Source organism: Lethenteron reissneri, chromosome 28 (genome assembly GCF_015708825.2).
Source record: "Lethenteron reissneri isolate LAM-NWPU_2019-01 chromosome 28, ASM1570882v1, whole genome shotgun sequence".
In the NCBI taxonomy this organism is placed as follows: domain Eukaryota; kingdom Metazoa; phylum Chordata; class Hyperoartia; order Petromyzontiformes; family Petromyzontidae; genus Lethenteron; species Lethenteron reissneri.
In genome coordinates, this window is record NC_083806.1 from 6432137 (window position 1) to 6452132 (window position 19996).

Genomic DNA, 19996 nt, shown 5'->3' on the forward strand with positions numbered 1-19996 from the left:
AGCTGAGGCGGTCAACTCAGCCCATCATCCCTCCAGGGTAAATAAATTAAATCCCACTGCTTGCATGGAGAGACTACGGTGGTTGTCCTCCTGAGGAACAGCTCCCTGCCATAGGAATGTGGAGTTTACACCGGCCGACTCGACCGCGAGCGGAGAGGAGTTGCACCCCGGCACTATTTTGCGCGTGGGAATGTAGGCTCACTTTCTCGGCGGCAGTGAAAGTTCATTTATAGAAACGATGTTTTCTGTAGATACCGAAATAAGTCGGAGGTGAATGAGAAACACATGCCTGCACTCTTAGAGCTTGCCATGAATAATGCGGTTTAACATGTGCAGTGGCTCTACGAAGCAGCAGTACTTTGCTCTCCACGTGTTCCATACTAACAACTGCACTGTTATACGATAAACAGTCTCTCAACTCTTAACCACTCCATATGTGTAACGAAGAAGGGCCATTGACCCGAAATGACGCCTATTATATATACTCACATTTTTATGGCCGCAGTGTTGTTCAAGATAATGTTTTTTTTAAAGTGCCGTGTCATATGATAAGACAATGTGGCATGTTAACAACTGCACTGTTGTAAAAGGCACTGCTGTTATCGTTAGTTACAAAAAACTAAAATTGGTGTTTCCCGGGCGCTGTCAACGCCAAGTTGCGAGAACAAAGAATCCATTTGGAAATCTCACTCATCAGCATGGTGCCCGAGCGTGGCTCCCCGTATTATCATCAGCAGGCATGTTCAATCTACTGCTGGATTAAGTCTTATCGATGCCATCACCAGCACCTGCACATGAGCCGATTTACACTATGGGGACCTCATTTGCCAGTAAAAATATGATAATTGGTTCTTTACCCTTCTATCTGGCAACAAAACTGACACCTTTTTGCAAGGAGTCATGTTTGCATAGACCGCAATACCTGCAGTCATAAATACAAACAAAAGACATAACTCTGATAATGTGCACTGTCCTTGAAGTTGATTGGTCCACACCCGAGACAGCTTTCCTTCGAGCCTAGTCTCATATGGGTTGGACCAGATGACGCCAAAAGGCGCCTTTTGGCGTCATCTGGTCCAACCCATATGAGACTAGGCTCGAAGGAAAGCTGTCTCGGGTGTGGACCAATCAACTTCAAGGACAGTGCACATTATCAGAGTTATGTCTTTTGTTTGTATTTATGACTGCAGGTATTGCGGTCTATGCAAACATGACTCCTTGCAAAAAGGTGTCAGTTTTGTTGCCAGATAGAAGGGTAAAGAACCAATTATCATGAGCCGATTTCTTCACTCCATCTCCTTGGTGGACGTTCTGTCACACGTGTTCCAGCTCGCCTCATTACTGTACTATACCGTCACCTGATTCGCATGGTTGGCTACGTACAAACATACTTCTACTAAAAATCTTGATTTAAAGCTTTCGTGACTGCAGGGATTCATATTCTTGGTTCTTTCGGTAAAGTCACGGAGAAGGGAAATAATAAAGTAATATTATTTTTTCAAATTTTCTTTCTGTGGATTTCACACCTGATGATGATTGCTTGTGTTGCAGTCGAAACGTCGTGAGAATTTTTATTGTTCTATATTAAAATTATTTTATTATTTCCCTTCTATGTGACTTTACCGAAAGAACCAAGAATATACTTCTACTATTTACAGGGTGGAGTGGTAGCGCAGCAGTTAGCACGCTGCGCTATTGAACTCCGCCACCTGAGTTTGATTTCTGGCCCACGAGAAGCATCGATGATTTCTTAACCGCACTGACCGGCGTGGTGAAGTATGATCAAACCAACCCCCGTGACCGACACGGTATATGGCGAGGCCTAATTCTAGATTTGAAGCTTTTGTGACTGCAAGGATACATACTGTTAGGTTTTGTCGGTAAAGTCACGTAGGTAAAAATAAAAAATAAAAATAATAGAAATAATAGTAGAAATAAAATTATACATCACGACGTTTCGGAGGCAACACAAGTCTCCGTCATCAGGTGGGACCGTCACAGCTAAATTTACTGTAATCCAGCAGTGGATTGACAAAGGTCTGTAAATTATCACGGAAAGAAGATTGATGTAAGCACACCTCCTTTATAAGCACAGATCTGATGCGAGCAAATCATGCTCACATTACCCTGGTGCGAGCAATGAAAAAGCCGACTTTTGATGCAAGCGCACTCTCCGTGCAAGGATGCTGGGTCTTGCTCCCAACGGTGTACTTGTGTGCAGCTTGTACTGTATTCGGAAAACTTACAATGTCACCTCAATTATTCAAGGCCATGCTTTTTTGCGAGAGCGATTTTCTGCGGACGTAAGCTGGAAGTTACTTCGTTGCTTTGAGGTTAATTATCGTAGCCGGCGCATAATTTCATCGCGTTCCGAATATAAACCCCTCTTTCACGGTGCAGTGAGCTGATGTGCGAGTTTACGCCCCTGGCTGCCAGTCGTCATGCTCACCGTAAAGAGGGCTGACAAACAGATAGTGATTGATGTAAATTGGATTCATTGCACCTTTGACTCGGCGCGCAAAGGAAGCCGTTTTGAAAGCGGTAAACATCGGACGAGGTCGCCCACTTCTCGCCGCTTTCATTTCACAAGCGGGAATTGGAGAGCTTTTCTTGTCCAAGCGATTGGGTAAATGCATGCGTAGAACAGGATTCTGGCCTGTGCCTCCCACGTATGAATAAAACAAATATGTTTAGTCCATTGGCGTATTTATTTGCTCCCCAGACCCAATATTATGAATCGGCGAGGTTTGTTTTAAGTAAGGAAACTCTGAAATGGTTTTGACCTTTTCGGAACCCGTCAGCAGTCAGGCTTGTTAAACGTATGCTGCTGGCTTGCCAGGCGTAATTGGCAAGAGCACTCCATCTGAGGTTATGGGTTAGACCGTTCGCTGTTATGCTGGGGGTTTATTTTGGGATAGATCGCATAAACAAATTACAAATACTGACTATTCCGTGCAAAAAAGGAAGAGGCTTTCAGGCTCTTCCCTAACATGAATAATCATGGAACACAACATCGCATTTTTATGTTTTATTATATTAAACCATTCCGTTTGATGATTGAAAAAGGTTCCACCGCAGAGTTGTGCAGTTGCCCGCTTGTCAGCAATGGTATTCGAGTTAATTTTGTTTAACGAAGTGAGAACTCAAGAGACCAGGATGTAGCCTCATTTTCAAGAGAAAAACCGGAGGACCCGGAGAAAAATCCATGCGAACACAGGGAGAACATGCAAACTCCAAATATACAGACGTTAGGGTCGGGATCGAACCCACTACCTCCTGTATGCAAGGCGAGGGAGTTAACATCTCGACACTGTGGTGGCACGACATACGCCCGCGTCGTATAAATACACGTGTGCCTCGCGTTGAACTCCCGACACCATGGTACACATCGAGCATGAACCACCTGGCTGCAGTGTCGTCAGTATCGCCTCGTTCCCATCGCCAGCGTGCCATGTATGGAAAGCAGGAAATAAACAGAGTCTGCAGGATAAATGGGCAGTCTAAAGAGGAGAGTTTTCAAGACAGACTTAAATATATCTCACGATTTTTTGTTGTTGCAAAGGCCCCATGCTAGCACCTGGTTGACCCCGAAGAGCCTGGTTTTCTCAGCTGCCCCCCCCCCGTGATTGCTTGAGGTGGCCAGGTCACTCAGGGGTCAGAGTGCTGTGCTGGTGTCGCTGACACCCTGGGTTCAAACCCAGGTTTCAGTCACCCGTGATTAATCCAGGTTCTCAAAGGTTATACTTGGGAACCTGGGCTGGTGGACTCAGCCTGGCGAGCAATGGCTGTGAAAAAGCCATCGAATTATATCGGGATTTTCACTCGATTTGGCTGAATTCCAGCTCTGAGAATAAAAGAGATACATTTGACCAATGTGTGGATTTAAATGCCGCTGGAATGGTTCTGTGAAGTAGTTTTGCGAGGTACATTTTCGTGGGCCCGTTCTCTAAAACATTGGGTTGCACCGCTGTGTAAAGATTTACGAATAGAATGTGAAGTCTCGTTACATGACAGCGGTAGCACAACTGGCATTAAAGAAAACAACCTCCCACCACCCCCCCCCCAGCGGCCTCCGAGCTCCCTTTTTGACCGGAACTACTCACCTAGAACTCAGAATGAACTGTGACATTGGGGATCGACGCAAAAGCAAAACTCGTAGACCACGGCACCAGGTGCTTCGTTGAACTTCCCAACCGTGTTAGCGTTAAAAAATTGACCCGTAAAAACAAAGTTTTTCACTATAAATCCTTTATATGCGTGGCATCGGTTTTCTTTTATTATTCATTTCTGTTTTTCTTGAGTAAGAGTTTCAGTTTTATCACATTGGTATTTTAAATTAAATATGAAAAAAATTTTCCTAAAAAGTGGAACATTTTGGAAAAAAAATTTCACGAAAATAAATTGTCACGCACAACGAGTCTGTGTGCAAAATGTCAGCTCGATTGGATCACGGGAAGTGGGTTAAAAAACGACCGAAAGATTTGCACGGTCGTAGGCGTGCAAGCAAGCAAGCAAGTGAACTTAATATAAAGGATTTAAAAACACACAAGCTGCCAAAATGGAAAAAAAAACGGATAGGCTCCAACTTAAATTAGTCTAACCTGACCCCCATGCCTACATTAAACCTATAGTAATAGGTTTTTACCCTTTCAACTGGTACAAAAACTGACACCTTTGACACCTAAAGGAGGTCTCATAGTACATTAAACTTCTATACTATCACTTCTTGACCTCTGCCCTCTGGCCCGTCGAAACGCAAAAACCCGTCAATATTCCCAACGATCGTTAGAATTTTTTTCAGGATCGCGAGAGGTGGCGGTCGCATGGGGAAGCCTTCCATCCAGCAGTGGAATGACCATGGCCAACGATGATGATGATGATGATTGTGATTGTTGTTTTGTTTCCCACAGATCGAGGTGAAGCTGTCAATGAAGTTCACGAGCCGGGAGTACAGTCTGAAAAGGATGCCCTCTCGCAAACAGACCGGCGTCTTCGGGGTTAAAATCAGCATCGTCACCAAGTGAGTGCCCTCAATAATAATACTTTAATTTCATATCGCTTCATTCATGCCAACGGCATCCCACAAATGCTGTACTTGCCCAAGCGTGGCTCTCTCGCAACGCGCATCAGCGGGGTCTGGGCCTCAACTGGGCCTTCATGGAAATAACGGGGTGTTCTTAACCATTTACTGTTCGGAGACGTCTGCAAGTTTCCAGGGTGGGTTGCCCCGTTTACCGCAAACGGTTCAGCTTTAATTTTTATTTAGAGAGGCGTAGCGCCGTTTATTTTTAAAGACATTGCACTCACCACAAAGAACTGTAGCGGCACGACTGCACTCTACAATAGCCGGCGCCAAACTGTGCCGCACACCCTCCCGCATGGCCTTGTGGGAGCCTCGGTTCCGATGAAGTCTTTTATGTATACGTCATCAGAACGGAACCGGAAGAAAAACTCATGACATACGTGTACGTCATCGGAACGGGAAAGGCTTAAGAAGATTCATATATATCGGAGCGCCGGTACCTCTGAATTTTCTCGGCATTACGAGGAAAATCTTGTACAATCTACTGCTGGATGAGGGCCTCTGTTATCCAGTAGTTGCCGCCCCACGCCATAGCAATCATACGGCAACCATAGAAGTAGAGTGCAAACTTCGGACGTTGCTTCACTGCTTACCGCGCAGCCTCTCGGTGACCTATAGCAACCCGATGTGCATGGTGGTCGCCTAAGCACTGTCCAGGCTCGCACACCGTGCTTAGCTTCCGAGATGTGATGAGGCTGGACGCATTGCGGGTTACTTGGTAAAAGTAAGATGGATAAATAGATGACATTTAATTAAAGCCAGGTGAGGGCCCATTGAAAATAAACGACTTTTATTTAACCGCACGCATCATTTCTATTATTCTGTTTACTTTATTATGTTTAAGGCCGGAAACTATGCACCTCTGACAATGGACAAACTGGCGCTTACCATGAGAATGTGGAATTTCCACCCGCTCTGAGCCACCTGTGGAAATGCAGAAATGCACCACGCCGTTTCTTGCTTGCTCGGTTGGGGGAGGCACTCTGATTTAACTTGCACCGGTTATTGTGGCACAATCCATTCTTTGAGGCAATGTCAATTATTAATAATTACACTTTTATATCCGAAAATCATATGCAAATTAAATGATAATTAGACCATTTAGGCTAATGGTGCGAACAAAATTGTTCAAATGAGACGTTGGGGGTGGGGGGGAGGAGGGAAAACAATACAAACGAACCCAAAATAAAGAAATAAAGAGGCAAAAAACCGAACCGATTCTTTCACTTGAATCGCGGCCCTGAGTCGTGACGTGTTACCCCCTACGAGCCACAGCAGCGTAGGGAAAACTCCGATAAGCACGGTTGGCTGTGTACGGTGCGAAATAAGTTCTGCACATGTACATACGTGCGTACGCGCAAACCGCGCAGCAGACGCGATCCGCCTCTCGCCTTCGAGATTCCCGGCCCGCGTGCGCAGGAGTGAGCCGGCGGTTCGATTTCAGAGAGCTTTCTTACTCCTCCAACCGAGGCTGCAATTTCCTGAAACCCTAAGCGTTGCTTGGAAGCGCAATCGCCGTCATCGACTCCAGAAAGGAGGAGGGGAATTTTTTTTGTTATAAAAACAAAATAGTTCTCATGTTTTCGTAAGAAGCTCACTCCCACGCCCCGTGCCTCCTTCGACGCTGTTTCGTGGGCAGTGATGTCTGAGCAGTAGTTCGGCTTCAGTGTGGCGGTTTGGGGAGCTGATCAGCAGCGTCTTCTGTAAGTTCATCTCGGGGTCGGTCGTGAGCGAGCCTCTGGACGGTTTCAGGAGGAACCACGTTGTGGATATCCGAAATTCTTCCTGGCTTGCGACCGAAGCGGCGGGCTGTGGTGTTACCCTGTAGTCCGTGGTTTGAGACGTAGACTCGCGTGGATATTCGTAGGCTTGTACAGAGACCCATAGACACGCATAGAGATCTATAGAGACACCCCAAGAGATCCATAGAGAGACCCATGGGCGTGCATCGACACTTCCTTATTAGTATGGCCAATAGGCTGATAAGCTAAATATTTATTTTATTTATATGTGGACACAAAAAGAACGGAGTTCTGCTTGTATAATGTATTCACCCATAATGCTCCGCAACAACGCAGAATGAGTTTGTGAACTTAAAAGGCATTTGTTTGTGCGGGACACAAAAATGCCAGAAATTAACAGCGCAATTCTTTTTTTTTGGTCGTGAACGGATGGTTTAAAACGTTTATTTTGCTGCAAGCGCTACAAGCCTCTCGAGGCACAGCTGGGAATGAACGGTAAATTAACTTTTTTTCTGGCTGTGGTATATTCCGCAAAAAAAACCCCATCACAACAGCGGTGAAAATATTTGCCTCTGAGCGTTCGATCAGGACCCCAAAACACACAGACAGCGATCCCCCGTGTGGCCTTTGACAGACTTGAGAGGCAAGTGCCGTTAGTGAGCAGCTATTCATGCCGGCACAGCGCACGAGTGGGTGCTGTCTGGACTCTCCCCAGTGTGTTGATGTTTACACACCGCACCAGGTACACGTTTAATGCCGAGTCAACCTAGGTGAAGCTACTGATAGCTCTCTCGATGCGTGCGTTGGATTGTACCTTGGAACAACCCGCAAACGCGTTGCAACCGCGAAGACCGACGTCGTGATCGCAAATGAGGTTGGCCACGCTCGAGAATCGAACTCGGATGGCCAGGTTCAGAGGACCGTGTGCGCCAACCGCAATGCCGCCACTCCTCCCCACATTGACGGTGGAACATACGTGGCGGTGGTGTAAAAACGTCACGTCTTACAAGCTCCTCGTGTATGTTCTCTCCTGGCTTTGAGTGAGCATGGGGGAGCTTTCTGCCACCTTAAATCCATGTGGCACCGCCACAGGGCATCGCTTGGCGCTGAGATTAGAAGCCAGCGTCGCACACACACTCACACATGTGCGGGGCAGGGCGGGTGGCTTAGAGGGAGAGCCAAAGTGGCAGGCGTTCCACCGTCTGCAAAATCGATTACACGCTACCAGCAGCAAATGGTGCCCTTTATGCCGATTCTTTTTTTTACCCTCCCCCCCCTTTCCCCATTTTCAAAACCAGACTTGGTTCCCATCCGAAGGGAAACGTGACACTGGAAGCAGATGCAGCGAGGGTCGGCGACAGTAGCAGCGGGAGGCCTCCAGTTGTCTCGTGCGGTGCGGGGCCTTTAGGTGGCTCAGCTGCAGCAAGGACAATTTCAGTTTGCGTAGCGGCTGAATGCAACCGCGTCCCAAGATGCTTTGCAAAAAAAAACTACGTGGGGAGTAGATGGCGGGGTAGGAAGTCGGGCCAGGCAAGCAATGGGAGACAGGAAGGAGAGTCCCGACCGCGTAGGTTTTCGCGGTCGTGCTGTGCAGCGCTCTGATGTGGTTATCGGGGTAGTGCCGCCCCCACGACCGCCGCTGTGCGTTGTTGTTCGGCGTCTCGACGCTTCGATCCGCGCTTCGCGAACTTCTTCCGGAATTCGAGCGAAACTGTCGGACAATGCGCGGTGCAACCCGAAAAAAACGGCACAGCCACGAACAACGTGACCGCTACCCAGCACCCAGCAACAGCGAGCCACGTGTACAGCTGCGGGGCAGCCGGTGCCAACGAGCCCCGGGGCTCGGCCGCTTTGCGATCAGCAGCGGCGTGACATAGACGCACGTTTGTTACATCATCACACATCCACGCCACTGCTAAGACTCGCTAATAGTCTGGGCAGAGCGTGTCCGAAGCGCACATTTCAATCGCGATGTTTGAGTTAAACTTAAGCCTCTTTGCATCTTAGAAAATATCGCGGGCTTTTGCCGGCTTACGTAGGGCCGCTGTCACTAAATGCAGTCACGTGGTGCGTTCTTGTGAAGCGAACTCGCGCGCATTGTGTGTTTTTTGTAGCACGGGGCTTTTTATAGGAACCCGCTGATGTTATGTAATAAGGGTGTGGCCGCCAAAGGACGGAACACGTCCCCTGGGTCACGTCCACCGCGGAGAGATGGAATGGTGAAATCTGCTTGTTTTGCAGGTGCTAGGCGGATTGTTGCATCGCAGGATTGTGAGAGAGGGCGGCGGCTCAATGAGGAGGCCTTCATCCAGCAGTGGATTGTAATTACACTAGGATCCCACTACCTGTTAGCTCAATTATACACCAAAGCATTAGGAAGGAAAGATGGAAATTTATTCCGCTGATGAGACCTAAAAGTCCAAAATCGTGCCAGAGTTTGCTTAATCGAATGACGCATAACGATAATGGTCTGGAAAGCCAATGTGGCTGATGGACTAAATTTTTGTTTGTGGAGTTACGCAACTGGCGTCTAACGTGCAGCGTTGAATGCCTCGTTCCTTCAAGTGTCTCGGCTGCGTTATAGGAAGCACAAGTGTTGGCCTCTACATGCGTAGCCAGTCCTGTTCCCTTGGAACCCTGGAGTAGTGTGGGTAGACTTGCCACCTGTCCTGGTTTTTCCAGCATCGTCCTATTTTTGAGGAAGATGTCCTGGGAAATACATAAGTTTTTACGAGACGTTAAAAGTCCCAACTTTTTTCCTTCTAGAAAGAACCAGAAAATATGGTCCCAACTTTTGTCACTTGCATAATATTAACAAGATTCTTCCGGTATTGTCAAATATTCCTCTTCCAGTAACACGTCCTCGTTTGGTTGTTCTTCAGCGGTGGCAACCCTAGCCGTGTGGCTGTGTGTCGCACACACGCACACACACATGTTGTTGTTGTTTGACTTGCATCCCACTGGGATATTTGCACAGGGTTGGTGTACGGTGATTTTTCTGCAATATTTTGCTGTCTTTTCTTGGATTTTCTGTTTGCACATAGTCACTTTAAGATGTTTTCTTGTTCATGGTTTTTTGTTTGTGGCGGTTGCACCCGATTCAAGAGCCGAATGGCTCACAGGGCTCTACCTAATAAATGAACTTTGAACTTTGAACGCACACACCGAGCGAGCATTGACGTGCGCACGTGTTTATCGATGGCAGGCGGGAGCGCTCCAAGGTGCCGTACGTGGTGAGGCAGTGCGTGGAAGAGATCGAGAGGAGAGCCATCGACGAGGTCGGCATTTACCGCATCTCCGGCGTCGCCACCGACATCCAGACGCTCAAGGCGGCGTTCGACAACAGTAAGCGTCGGGATGCACGCACACACACATGCACGCACGTACGACACCGCCACCCTCCACAGCTTCGAGTCCGTGCGTCTCCTGGTCTCTAACGAAACGTCGGACTCAATAAGCATGCAATACGCCTCCTACTCATATATTTTCTTCCACGTACAAAAATTCTAACATATATTTTTACACATAGCATCAACCGGCCTTCTGAGAGTTACATTTTTCAGCAGCGTTGGTTTAATTCAAGCAATCTCTGGGCCGGTTTAGACATTGGGTCACCTGCCAACAGGGTTAGGCTTGCTTAAACCAATGCTGGTGATCTGCCAGTTGCTTACAGGACTCTGCTCATCTTATAGTAGCCATCCAGAGTAATTTACGATGTATGGATGTTGAACTTATTTCGTAATGCATTAGTATTGCACGAATAAATAATATTAGGAAGGTTGGGAGGCTGGCGCGGTGTATCAGAATCAGAATCTTTATTTATACTGGAGGAATCCGATGAGCTGTAAAGTTCTTTTTCACAGAGTTACAGTGTAATGGTGAGAAATCCACAGGTCGCCGGATTCGATCCGTTCTCCCTATTTGGCAGTCAAAGCGATGGACAGGTTTTTATTACTACCACCAATACTCTGACTATCCGTGGTCCGTGCGCGTCACCTCTGCCCCCCCCGACTGCAGACCACAAGGATGTGCTGGTGATGCTGAGCGAAATGGACGTGAACGCCATCGCGGGCGTGCTCAAGCTGTACTTCCGGGAGCTGCCCGAGCCACTGCTCACCGACGAGAAGTACCGCAGCTTTGTGGAGGCCATTGGTAAGTTACGGAGATGCAAGCCGCCCCCCTACCTCCCCACCACCACCCTCCGCTAGCAGGCGTAGTGGTGCAGCAATTAATCAAAATGACTCTTGACTCGAAAGTAACGTTGCATTCTACCACCATGAAAGTACCCAATGCTTACCTAGTGTCAAAATTCGAGTGTCGATTGATTACTCAATGACCCGAAGTCTTGCCCAGAGTACTTTTTGGGCGTATGCACGTGCCGCTGGGCTGAAGTGCTGTGTGTGTGTGTGTGTGTCACGTGGTGGGGAGCGATCATAGTGTCACGGTCAGCGCGCTGTGCGACCAACCCGGAGTAAAATCCTCGCTTACAGCCAACAACGGTGACGCCAGATCTAAACCGGTCCCTGGCCCTCCCCCCAGGTTAACCCGGCTTTAAACGAGTACCTGATGCAGTGTATACAAATCTGCACTGGGGGAGACTAAAGCAGCGGGGCGTGGTGCTGGCCACCCATCCAGCAATTATGCCAACAGTCCGGTAAGGGCTACATGGGGGGGCCTTTGTCTTTGTGTCACGTGGCAGCGCTCTCCGACCCCGTGGCCAAGGAGAACTGCATGCTCAACGTGATGCAGTCCCTGCCTGAGCCAAACTACACCACCTTCATGTTCCTGCTGGGCCACCTGCGCAGGTGAGGCACCACAATCACCCAGGTCTCCCTTTAGTGAAGTGTCACATCACCCAGGTCTCCCTTTAGTGAAGTGTCACATCACCCAGGTCTCCCTTTAGTGAAGTGTCACGTGAGCCAGGTCTCCTTTAGTGAAGTGTCACATCACCCAGGTCTCCCTGAGTGAAGCGCCACATCACCCAGGTCTCCCTTTAGTGAAGTGTCACAATACCCAGGTCTCCTTTAGTGAAGTGTCACGTGAGCCAGGTCTCCTTTAGTGAAGCGTCACATCACCCAGGTCTCCCTTAGTGAAGTGTCACAACAACCAGGTCTCCTTTAGTGAGGTGTCACATCTCCCAGGTCTCCCTTTAGTGAAGTGTCACATCACCCAGGTCTCTCTTTAGTGAAGTGTCACAACACCCAGGTCTCCCTTAGTGAAGTGTCACGTGAGCCAGGTCTCCCTTTAGTGAAGTGCCACAACACCCAGGTCTCCCTTAGTGAAGCGCCACAGCACCCTTGTCTGACGTTTCGCTCCACGCGCTCGGAGCTTCTTGAGGAACCGAATATTCAACCTGAACACGCACATCGGAGAACGAGAGATGGCTCCACCTCGACTTGACAACTTGGTTGGAAAACAACCAACGTCACTGGCGTGCCGACACGCTTCGTTGCGCACGCCGGGGCCACTCATTGTCGGGGAAGCAATGGAAGCGGCGGCGGCAAACGCGAACGGCCGGGCGCTCGCGACGCTAACGCCGATCCGGTGTGCGCAACGCAGGGTCGCGGAGCACGACTCGGCGAACAAGATGACGCTGCACAACCTGGCCACGGTGTTCGGCCCAACCCTGCTGCGGCCCTCCGAGAAGGACTCCAAGAGCTCCCCGGCTGCCATCGTGAGCGTGGACAGCTGGTCGTTGGAGGTCATGGCTCAGGTTCGCTTCCCCGCATACCCCGAGGGGGTGGTGGCACCGGTGATGTGACGTCGGACGCCGTTGACAGATAAACGCGCGATGAAGGCCGATGACCGATTCGCGTGGCAATGTAACCGATCTCTTCAGACAAGGTTTGAGCCTGGATCGATTTTTGGGGGGTAACCACAGCAAGGCTTGCCGGGTGTTATATGTGTCGGGGGTCAGGGTTGCCACCTCCTGAGGTACAAACAACAATTGAGATGTATTATGGGAAGAAGAATATCGGACAATAACAGCTGAGGGGAAACCTACATTTAGACGCGTTGTCTCGAGTGGTATATTGTTACACAACTGAAAAATCAGGACTTTCAATGTCCCAAAAAGACCGACAGATTTCCCAGGATGACTCTTCATTTCCTCCAGTTTCCATCCACGTGAAGCCAAACACTCAATGGTGTTGGCCAACATCTCAAAGGCAGAAAGAACCCTTGTGAAAATAAGATTTTCAACTTGAGCTTGATTTGGTAAATGATTGGCATTATTATTAATAGTCACCTTTTAAAATAACACGGAGGCTTTCGCGACCAATATGATCCATAATAGAGGTTTTTGGGTTAGATCGTGTATTTATAACTGTGTCATTAAAACCGCCACCACCCACAGAGCCAATTAGTAAGCTTTGTCACGTAAACGAAACGTGCCAATTACGAATTGGCTGTGTCGGATGGTGGCGGGTTTAACAACACATTTATGTTTACGCGATCTAACCCAAATACCTCTGCTATGGACCTTTTAATAATATTAGTAGAAGCCAGGTGAAATTTCTAATTCTCATGACTATTTTCCCACATGTCAGCCGAATACATACAGGCCCACATTCTTCCAGTGCTGGATCACAGGCCGCTACCACCGCCCGGCACGTGTGTACTGCACAAGTCTGAACATTTTCATCTCAGTAGCGTCAGTTTTTTTATTTTGGAAAAAAAAATCTTCTTTCTAAAAGTTGTCCGTAAGCCGCACTGCAATTATAGTATTCGGCAGTATCCAGTTTCTCCATTTTATTAAATGAATGTTAAACGAGGGAGTTGGTAAGATGTTCTCCTGCTGCCCAGGGGCTGCTTGGGCTGTGTTTTTTTTTCTTTGGACAGGCCTCAGCGAGGTGGTGGGTGGGGGGACGTGTGAGGAGGTGGGGGTCTCACTAGGCCTTCGCCCCTCCCCCTCCCCACCTCGTTACATCCTTTACCGCCGCTTGCCCTGGGAGACGCAGCAATCAGGGTGGCAGGACCATTCGTCTCTAGCCCTGACGCACGTAGACTTCGTCAGTTGTTTCCCTATAATTGGTCTAAAAGCAAAAACAAAATAGCAGGGCAGGAAATGGGCACTTGCTGGTTTGGTGGGTGGGGGGTGGTGGGTGGAAACAAAATAAGTCATTTTATAGCAACGAGATGCAATCACTCAGAGGCTGTCTAGATTTCCAGTGAGGCCTCCCAATGAGGCAGAGAGTTGCCTTCAGTGCGCGCTTTCTTGTTTAATTACGCACGCATGCAACCCTTGGGCGTGCTCTCGCTTAGGAATGCGAAAACGTTCACCGTGGCTTGGTGCACTGGGAGTAAGTTGGTAGATAACTGGTCGCCAGAATCTTGATTTATTATTTTACAACCATACTCGATGTGGTGTGCTTAGGGTTGAAATCGGCCTGGTTTTTATCAGAATCATCCTCTTTCTCGGGTAACTATAGAGGGAAATGAGAATAGGTTTTTCCACTTTTTTCTGGCAACAAAACAGGTGTTAAGATGTTAAAACACCAAACTGAAACCTTTTACAAGGAATCGTGTCTGCATTAACCACAATACTTGTGGTCAGAATCCCCAAAAAAACACTGATAATATATGCATTGTCTTTGAAACTGATTGGTCCACACCAGAGACAGCTTTCTTTTGAGCCTAGTCTCAAAACGGTGTTAGACCAGAGGACGCTTAAAGGCCTTTTAGTTTCAAAGACAATGCACTATATTATCAGAGTACGTTTTGTTTTTGCATTCTGACCACAAGTATTAATGCAGACATGATTCCTTGTAAAAGGTTTCAGTTTGGCGTTTATACAACTTAACACCTGTTTCGTTGCCAGAAAAAGGGGGAAAACCTATTCTCATATTTTGGTACTGGCATAGGAGGTCCCATGATATAGAGGGAAATTTCAATGTTTTTCCAGGACATAATAATTTCAGTTTTTTTCAGTTGCATAATAATACATGACTCAAGAAAATGTGTTTTCGTGAAGTTCTCCCCTCTTCCGTTGTTGTGAGATTCTTCTTTCAGTGAAGTACTCGAGTTTTATTTGTACCCCTGACGTGGCAAACATTACTTACATGTGTGACAGGTGCCAACCCGGAAGACACTGGAGCTATGCACTTTTAAATCTATTTTGAAAACGCATTTCTGTAGAACTGATTTTGGTGTTTAGTTAATTGTCCCCCCCCCCCCCCCAGACATCCCGATTAGCACGGTTGGCTACTAAGGTGCGAAAGAAGCCCACAGTAGCGAGATGTTAACTACCTTGCCTTGTATACAGGAGGTCTGTGGGTTCGATCCTGACCCTGACGCCTGTATATTTGGAGTTTGCATGTTCTCCCCGTGGTGATGTGGATTTTTCTCCGGGTCCTCCGGTTTTTCCCTCCACATTTAGAATCAACATGCGTTTAGAGTATTTGGCCGCTATAAATTTTACACCCGCTTCGTTGCGCTATCATTTGTGGCCAGGTTGCTTCTGAAAAGGAGTTTACATAGCTCAGTCGGCCTTACCTGGTAAAATATATTTTTGTTAATAGTTTTACAAACACACCCGGCTGAATTGAAGCCCTCCGCACGCCACACCGCCTGTGAGCATCGCGCGCCGAGAACGGAACATTTCGCAGGCGCGCGCGGAGCGTCACGGAGCGCCGCGAAGCGGAGGGACTTGAGCAGCCGAGGGAGTGAAGTGGATTCATGGGAGAATGTTCTGAGCAGAGTTCCCAGGAAGTCCCGAGTTTCCGCCCCGTTCCGCCCACCCCCATCTCCTCCCCCCCAACCCTGCGCAGGCAGACAAGTGTGCGCTAGGCAGAGGTCGCAAACGGGTTTTGATTCCTTACCCGTACCCGTACCCGGCCGCACCAGGGTCGCAAATGGGTACCCGTACCCATACCCGGCCGGGTACGGGTACCCGTTCCCTACCCGTACCCTACCCGAAATGAGTGACAAACGGTTACTCACCAGTGACTCACGGCCTACCCGTACCCGTACCCGGCCGCACCAGGGTCGCAAACGGGTACCCGTACCCGTACCCGGCCGGGTACGGGTAGCCAGGTATCGGGTAGGGTACGGGTATCGGGTACCCGGTTGCGACCTCTGGCGCTAGGCGCCGGGCTTAGCCATCTCGCAGGGCTGGGCACACTGCGTACCTGTGTTGAACTTGTGTTCCGCAAACCACGTACCCGCCGCCCTTCGCCAGTGTGTCCAGTATAGACTCTGTATGGACTTGAACGCTCCCGTAAACTATCCATGACCGAGTCGGCCGGAATCGCGCCCGATCTCGTCAGATCTCTGAAGCTAAGCAACGATTTATACTCGAATGGGAGACTGCATGCGAATGCCAGGTGTTGTGGGTTTAGGCTGTGGGGTGGCCAGGAGGTTACAGTATGAGCGGTCGATTTTATTAATTCATCTGTGCGAAGCTTTTGAGTGTTAGCCGGTTTATATACTCGGTGGGTTTTTCTCCGGATGCTCTGGTTTCCTCTCATACGCAGCCAAACACTCATTAATGGAATTGGCCAACATGCCAATGTAGGAGCACGCTCCTGAAAAAATACTTATACCAAGTGAGGTTTGTCTACATGTACATAGGGAATATTTGTTATTACATTTTGCATGTCACTGTAATGCCACCGTCTCTACAAGCGCACGCATCTCATTTTGCACGTTTTTACTTATTTTGCTCTCTTCCGAATTTATTTCCGTTTTACGATCCACACCACTGTCACAAGATGAAGAATCCGTTTGGAAATCTCACAGAGCAAAGCCCCCCTTGTGTGTTGGCTAACAGCTGCAGAATATACTTCTCACATAACTTCTCCCAGAACAATCCTTCAAGTGGCCTTTTTTTGGCTTTTCTACAGCAGGGTCACATTTTCCCACGCACTCTGATAGGAGATTGTTGCATGTTAGTGAAACCAGTACATATATATAATTGTCAGAGCTGGAATTTGACTAAATAAAGTTTCAAACCAGAGCTTAGATGATAGGTTTTTAGTTTTTTTACATGGGTGTTTCTTGGTGCCTCGGCTGACACCTTCAACTCGTCACACTCATTCATTACAGTTGGGCGGCTTCACCACCACCCCCCCCCCCCCCCCCCCACATTCGAACCCAGAACCTCTCGACATTGCAGGCTCGGCACTCTGACCTCTGAGCAACTCGGGCTTACTTAAAGCGATTTATTTTTGTTATCTTCATAACAATCAAATTGAACAGTATCTGAACAAAATGTTCCCGTCGCGCTAAAAAAAAGAGTTTGGCATTTGCGCCTCACTGGAGTGCGCGCGCATTCTCGACGCTGTTACGATTGAACGCGCAAATTTCGCCGAGCGACGACGCTGCTATCCGAACGTTTGAACGCGTGGTCCAAGGCTACGGTGCTGTCTGTACAAGCCGGCGAGCTTTGAATAACCCAAAGATAGAAATAGAACGTTTTTATATATTTCCAATCGTATGCAGTTCCGTGCCGACAAAACGCAAACCAGACTCCGCTTGGAAGACCCCGCAGGATAAATATTTGAGTAAGCCCGAGCGGTGGGCGACCGCAGCGTAATCACAAACAGGCCACGTAACGAACGCCACGTGGGGCTGGATCTACCCTCGCACGAAAGTGAACTTGACGTTCGTGCGCGCGTGCCTTCGTTTGTTCGTGCGCAGTGGCAAATCCGAGACGATGCTTTTCTCGGAAGTCATTCACGACACAATTGAGATGATTTATATGAAGGATGAACTGAGCGAGGTTGCATGGAAATTTAATTTGATTCGGCGCAGAAGATAGGTTTGTTCGGCATGGAACAATCGTGCCCCTTGCTGCGATTTGATGAATTGTCAGGATTTGGGGTCTTGATTCGAGTCGGGAAATTAATTCTTGTTGGTCTCGTTTACATTGTCTGTCTCGTTTCCATTGTCCATCTCATTTGATTCGTTCAAATCATTATTTGTGTTTAAGTGTACAATTAGGCATGTAACTATGCATTGAATCGCTCTTTGAAATAGATTATTACACGTGTGATACTGAATTTAATCATGTGGTTGACGGTGATTTACTTAACTAATTGTACAAACCATATGTAATTTTCTATGTTCATATTATATTTTGGCTAATGGAGCAAAAATTATCTAGATTTGAGGTTTTCGTAGACTGCAGGGATCCATGCTCTTTGGTTCTTTCGGTAAAGTCACGTAGGTAGAAAATAAAATAAATTAAATCACGACGCTTCGATTGCAACACAAGCAATCATCATCAGGTGGGAAAACCACAAAAATAACTCAACACATGAGACACGTAAAATAAGCAACAATACAAAGGCTATAAAAATCAGACGAACAAAAGAAGTCTTGCTACCTGGAATCGTGACAATTAAATCACCGGGAGATGGAGGGTCAATAATTAGCAGCCTAGTTACAATGATTCTCATTAAATACATCATCATCATCACCCACGATGTATCCACTGCATGATAGATGCATACCTTCCCAACCCCTTTCGCCGTCTCTCATTGCGTAACACACAGATCCAAATCGTATTGTGAATTGTGTCGTCTTGCGCGCCAACACAGCGTTGGTGATGTTCAATGCGATGGCGTCGCGCGTCGTGTCTGTCTGCAGGTGCAGGTCCTCCTCTACTTCCTGCAGATGGAGTCCATTCAGCCGTCCGAGAGCAAGCGACAGAGTCGCCTGCTGATCTAGAGCGGGTCGGCCCGCGCCCCCTCCCACTCTTCTCCTCCACGCACTCCTCCATTGCCCCGATCGTCATCGGCGCGGCGCATCCGCTGCGCTCGGCAACAGCTCCCCTCCCCAGCAGCGCTGGTGCCCGTCGTCCTTTTTGCCAAAGCCAGCGTTCGCATTCCTCCACCTGCAGGGTTGGCCCGACCGTAGCATAGAGCGATCGATCATTGCCGCGGGTCTCTCGGACACCTCCGTGCAAGTGGACGTTTTGTTTTGCGTTTTTTTTTTTTATATAAAACAAGCCAGCTGCAAGTTTGGCTGAGGTGGGAATCGTGCAGCTTAGCCCATTTGGCCTGTCTCTCCATCTGTCCCTCTGCTGGAACAAGGGTCTCTATATAAGTCTCGGTGGATCTGCAGGCGTTGCTATTAAGTATTTTTATTTGAATTTGTGCAAAACCAAAATGCGTCGGTGGATTAATGGTGAGGAGGCACTTGCCCACGCCCAGCGCTTCCAACCCTGTGTGCGTGCGTGTGTGCGTGCGTGCGTGCGTGCGTGCGTGCGTGTGTGCGTGTGTGCGTGCGTGCGTGCGTGCGTGCGTGCGTGTGTGCGTGTGTGCGTGCGTGCGTGCGTGCGTGCGTGCGTGTGTGCGTGTGTGCGTGCGTGCGTGCGTGCGTGCGTGCGTGTGTGCGTGTGTGCGTGCGTGCGTGCGTGCGTGTGTGCGTGCGTGCGTGCGTGCGTGCGTGCGTGTGTGCGTGCGTGCGTGCGTGCGTGTGTGCGTGCGTGCGTGCGTGCGTGCGTGCGTGCGTGTGCACAAAGCCAACGAGATGTTAAGAATCACAACGATGACAAATCGCCCCGTGTCTGCCGAGTGCAGAACACACACCCTGGTGGTTACGGTGGACATCCATAGGCTTCCGCGCGGCATTAGCGACTGAACCGTACATGGTACAGCGGTATCTCCTCTCTGACCCCCAAGGGTTATTCGTAGGAACAGGAGCACAAGACCGCATGGACAAACTCGAAAGCGTGAATTTTGATTTCAGTTTGTCTATTCGCTGTTGAGAGATTTTCATCGTTGTCGTCATCATTATGTGTCATTCACAATCCGACGGTCGGCTTGTCTTGGGATCTCCATCTCCACGCTTAGTCCGTCCTGTGAACCAAACGGCTTCGCTGCGTTGTCCAGACACCCACGTGTTCGTCTCCGTTGCCGATCTCTTCCCCCTCAAGCTCACCAGAAAGGGACCACGGGCCAACGTTCAACTTGAGACTGTAAATCGACAAGAAAGATTTAGTTGCGTCAAAAGAATGTAAAGAGCAAGCACGATTGATATAATGAGCACAGTGATTACATCTCTAGTCAATGAACTGCTACGGTAATCCATCCTGCAGTAAGCGTGATGATGCAGTTCAATCGTCCCCTGATTGTAATGGACTAATTAGACGTTGTGAAAACACGTGGCAGGGTTTCCGTCAATAGCTTTTATCATATCAGTGGAAGACGTCGTGAGGCGCATCACA

General features: G+C 48.5%; 1 protein-coding gene across 3 annotated transcripts in view; it reads left to right on the top strand.

Moving 5' to 3' along the window:
• LOC133348875 (breakpoint cluster region protein-like) overlaps nt 1–19070 on the top strand; it is a 125772-nt gene extending 106702 nt beyond the window's left edge. For 2 of the 3 annotated variants that reach the window (XM_061561950.1, XM_061561949.1), the window contains exons 18-23: nt 4911–5020; nt 10031–10170; nt 10843–10977; nt 11525–11630; nt 12385–12538; nt 18415–19068. In XM_061561950.1, the coding sequence (XP_061417934.1) occupies nt 4911–5020; nt 10031–10170; nt 10843–10977; nt 11525–11630; nt 12385–12538; nt 18415–18495 (726 nt within the window). In that variant the 3' untranslated portion in view covers nt 18496–19068. Of the gene's footprint in view, nt 1–4910; nt 5021–10030; nt 10171–10842; nt 10978–11524; nt 11631–12384; nt 12539–18414 lie in introns of all 3 variants that reach the window. The other variant, XM_061561947.1, reaches the window with a different exon arrangement.
• Nucleotides 19071–19996: the final 926 nt, after the last annotated feature.